The sequence below is a fragment of the Pseudophryne corroboree genome (genome assembly GCF_028390025.1).
Source record: "Pseudophryne corroboree isolate aPseCor3 chromosome 3 unlocalized genomic scaffold, aPseCor3.hap2 SUPER_3_unloc_29, whole genome shotgun sequence".
Lineage (NCBI taxonomy): Eukaryota > Metazoa > Chordata > Amphibia > Anura > Myobatrachidae > Pseudophryne > Pseudophryne corroboree.
Window position 1 is genome coordinate 6,864 of NW_026967518.1, and position 4,931 is coordinate 11,794.

The window sequence follows — 4,931 nt, forward strand, 5'->3', positions numbered from 1 at the left end:
TATAATAACCGTGGTGACAGGTGTGGTACATCCCTGCAAAGGCAGATCCAATCTCTTTCTCATCAGACTCTGCTGTCTTCCCTGCACTCTCACTCAGATGTTCACTGCTGCCAGTAGCACACATATGAGAAGCAGAAGTATGGCGGCAGCTGTATAGATTCTGATATGTTATTATCTATATCATACCGTACACACATCTTCCTTATTACTATTGAGAGTAGAGGTACAGTAAGACACTGATGATGGGGGTGTAACAATGGATTATAACCTAGCAGATGATGATTGCAGTGTATTATATGGTGTATTGCATGTAAAATACCTTGTTCCACACCTACTCTGCTGTAGCAATATACCTTATATAAGGGTGAGTAACACATGTACAGGTTTACCAATGCTTCCAGGAGTAACGTTAGGAGACATTATTATAAAGCCTTCATTAAATGTTATGTTTTAATACACACATTTACTATTAAGTGTCCCAAAATGTAATTTTCTCCTATTGTTTACAAGATTAATATTGTTACAGAAAATGTCACATTCCCATAATGTATTTTATTTCCAGCAGATGGACCCACAAGCAGGAATATCTCAGAAGGACATCTAATGTTATCCCCGGATTGTGACATAAAAGATAATGACAGCAGACAGGATTCTCCAGGAGATAATCCCATTACCCCAATTATACATCCAGCTCTATCAGCTGATCCCTCTGATCCTGGGAAATGTTCTCCTGATCACTCTGATATTGGTGCATCTGTTACAGCTCTGAGAGTAGATACAGTGTTTCCCTGTTCTATAGATGCCAAATGTTTTACACAGAACACAAAGCTTATTACCCATCTGGCAGCTAAGGCAGGTGAGAAGCCACTGATATGTTCTGAGTGTGGGAAATGTTTTACCTGCAAATCACAACTTGTTTCACATCAGTGCAGTCACAAAGGTCAGAAGCCATTTCCATGTTCTGAGTGTGGGAAATGTTTTACAGAGAAATCACATCTTGTTACACATCAGAGACGTCACACAGGTGAGAACCTATTACCATGTTCTGAGTGTGGGAAATGTTTTGCCCGGAAATCAGAACTTGTTAGACATCAGCGAAGTCACACAGGTGAGAAGCCATTTTCTTGCTCGGAGTGTGGGAAATGTTTTGCCCAGAAATCAAAACTTGTTATACATCAGCGAAGTCACACGGGTGAGAATCCAATTTCTTGCACTGAGTGTGGGAAATGTTTTACACGGAAATCACAACTTGTTAAACATCAGAGAAGTCACACAGGTGAGAAGCCATTTGCATGTTCTGAGTGTGGGAAATGTTTTACAGAGAAATCACATCTTGTTACACATCAGAGACGTCACACAGGTGAGAACCTATTACCATGTTCTGAGTGTGGGAAATGTTTTACACTGAAATCACATCTTGTTACACATCAGCGAAATCACACTGGTGAAAAGCCATTTCCATGTTCTGAGTGCGGGAAATGTTTCACCCGGAAATCACAACTTGTTAAACATCAGCGAAGTCACACAGGTGAGACTCCATTTCCATGTTCTGAGTGTGGGAAATGTTTTACATACAAATCACTTCTTGTAATACATAAGAGAATACATACAGGTGAGAAACCATATTCCTGTTCTGAGTGTGGGAAATGTTTTACATACAAATCAACTCTTGATGCACATAAGAGAAGTCACACAGGTATATCACCATTTCCATGTTCTGAGTGTGGGAAATATTTTGCACAGAAATCACAACTTGCTAGACATCAAAGAATTCACACAGGTGAGAGGCCATTTCCATGTTCTGACTGTGGAAAATGTTTTGCACAGAAATCACATCTTTTTGCACATCAGCAAAGTCACACAGCTGAGAATCCATTTCCATGTCATGAGTGTGGGAAATGTTTTACACACAAATCAGATCTGGTTAGTCATAACAAAAGTCACACAGGTGAGAAGGCATTTTCTTGCTCTGAGTGTGGGAAATGTTTTGCCCGGAAATCAGAACTTGTTAGACATCAGCGAAGTCACACAGGTGAGAAGCCATTTCCATGTCATGAGTGTGGGAAATGTTTTACACACAAATCAGATCTGGTTAGTCATAACAAAAGTCACACAGGTGAGAAGGCATTTTCTTGCTCGGAGTGTGGGAAATGTTTTGCCCAGAAATCAAAACTTGTTATACATCAGCGAAGTCACACAGGTGAGAGGCCATTTCCATGTCCTGAGTGTGGGAAATGTTTTGCACACAAATCAGATCTTGTTAGTCATAACCGAAGTCACACGGGTGAGAATCCAATTTCTTGCACTGAGTGTGGGAAATGTTTTACACGGAAATCACAACTTGTTAAACATCAGAGAAGTCACACAGGTGAGAAGCCATTTGCATGTTCTGAGTGTGAGAAATGTTTTGCACACAAATCAGATCTTGTTATACATCACAGAAGTCACACAGGTGAGAAGCCATTTTTTTGCTCTGAGTGTGGGAAATGTTTTACACAGAAATCACATCTTGTTAGACATCAGCAAAGTCACACAGGTGAGAATCCATTTCCATGCTCTGAGTGTGGGAAAGGTTTTGCACACAAATCAGCTCTTGTTATACATCACAGAAATCACACAGGTGAGAAGCCATTTCAATGTTCTGAGTGTGGGAAATGTTTTACACAGAAATCACAACTTGTTACACACCAGAGAAGACACACAGGTGAGAAGCCATTTTAATCTTCTGGAGTATACTTATCATTGCCATGTGTTGTTCTTCAAGGTTCTTATCATCTCCTATACTTTTTGCAATACACATGTTACCACAGTGTGAAATAATCAGGTGTCATGCCCTCATCTACCACTGCTATGCAGATGACCTGTCTTTTGCTCTGGGTACCGAGAACCCAGCACCAATCCTAAATGTCTAGCTGAGCTCCAGGTGTGGGTGATGCCAGTTCGCTGTGACTCAGTCCTGGTGAAACAGGTCCTTATGATAGAAGCTCACCAACAAAGGGCAGGGCTACAGCTCAGCTTTGCTACCAGCCAGACTTACGCTTGGGGGTTCAGAATTACAAAATGCTGGTCATGTGCAGAATATTAGTGTCCTGGATGGTGGAGTGACACCATTAGACATCCGGTATCAGCCAGAATCAGATCCTCATATGTGGACCATAGCCAGACTCCAGCACTTAATTCCCTCAGAAGATCTACCTGATGTCGTACATGCACTTGTATCATCTCATATAGACTACTGCAATGTCATCTACCTGGGTCTCCCAGCAGAAGAATTGCACCAGTTGTAGCATGTACAGAATGCAGCAGCCAGGCTGTTACCTAACTAGCCCGTTCCTGCCACATAACACCCATTCTCTGGTCCCTGCACCGGCTGCCTGTAAGATGGTGACTGGGCCTAATTCAGGTTGGATCGCAGTGTGTGATCCAAATGGAATTCTGAAAAAGTTGCGGGCGCATCCACTGCACCCATCCTGTGCATGCGCCCGCATTTTCTGCGGAGGGGCCACAGAAAATGTGATTGCCTGTCAGGCAGAGGCGGTCACGAGGGTTGGTGGGCAATGCTCCATTTCCAGGGAGGTGCGAATCGGTGCGGGGGCAGTGTAGCGCGAACAGAGGGCAAAGGCGGACAAACGGACATCATCATGGTGGCTTTGTGACATGCAGCCGCTGTATTCGAGAAGAATGCGTCGGGCCTCCTGCGGGCGCAACTGAGCTGCAGCAGGAGGCTTCACTAACTTCTACGATGAAGCAGAAATTGTGAGGCAATCGCATTTTCTGCTTCATCAGGGGGGAGGCGGCGGTCAGCATGCTGGGTGGCCTTGCCCTGTGATGGGCGGCCCCTAGCGCGCTAGGAAAAGGATTGCTAATTCTACTAAATAGCAGCATCTGCAATCCTTACTGAATTAGACCAGCTATTAAATAATCTTACTGACTCTCCCAGCCTTGCATGACCACGGTACCAGAAGCAGCTTCTGCCTCCGTACTGCCCAAGCTTCTTCCATCTGTTGATGAAGGACTTAGCAGTACCATAGATTCCCAAGCAGTGCTTAGATGTCGGGGAGACAGGGTGGGTGGCAGTAGTGCAGTAGCGGGGGCTGCTGTAGGCAGTGTCTATGTGAGTAAACGTCCCCAAGCAGCGCTGAGGTGTCAGAGCAGGGAGACAGGGTGGGTGGTAGTGGAGTCATGGGGTGGATGGCAGTAGTGGGGGGAGACAAGGGGTGAATGGCAGTAGTGGGGGTAGACACGGGGTGAATGGCAGTAGTGGGGGGAGACGGTAGGTGTCAGTGGTGGGGGAGACACGGGGTGGATGGCAGTAGGGGGGAGACAGGATGGGTGGCAGTAGGTAGGGAGACAAGGTGGGTAGCAGTAGTGGGGGGAGACAGGGTGGGTGGCAGTGGTGGGGGAGACACAGGGTGGATGGCAGTACTGGGGGGAGACAAGGTGGGTAGCAGTAGTGGGGGGGGGAGACAGGATAGTGGCAGTAGTGGGTGGTAGACAGGGCAGGTGGCTGCAGTGTAGTACTAGGGGCTGCTGGAGACAGTAAAGAGGTGTATTGGTCCCACACAGAACCATTTGATAATTAGACTTAATGATGATCATGCTTCCTTATTTCTAGTTAATCCCTTATATGTGTTACTGTTATTTGCTGTGTCAGCCTCTGCGTTCTGTGTAATAATCCTGAAAGTAGTGCTGCTACCGATCTCATATTTGTAGTAACTTGGAAAAGATGAGATATGAGGTGCACTCTAGAAGCTTATAGGGGGTTAATCAGAGATGAACACAGATGTGACATCACGCAGCCCCCCCAGAAAATCGTCCCACCCTGCCCGCGTTCACCCCTCAGGGATGCGACCACAATGTGTGTGTCTGTGTGGCCGCTGTGCATGTGCATTTTGCCACCACCGGGTAAACTGCTGCGGGCCACTATTGCG

At 45.7% G+C, this 4,931-nt stretch overlaps 1 protein-coding gene across 1 annotated transcript; it reads left to right on the forward strand.

Moving 5' to 3' along the window:
- Nucleotides 1–468: 468 nt before the first annotated feature.
- On the forward strand, nt 469–4,200 carry LOC134983923 (oocyte zinc finger protein XlCOF6-like). Its single transcript, XM_063949533.1, has one exon. The coding sequence runs from the start codon at nt 604–606 to the stop codon at nt 2,719–2,721; it is 2,118 nt and encodes a 705-aa protein (XP_063805603.1). The 5' UTR covers nt 469–603; the 3' UTR covers nt 2,722–4,200.
- Nucleotides 4,201–4,931: the final 731 nt, after the last annotated feature.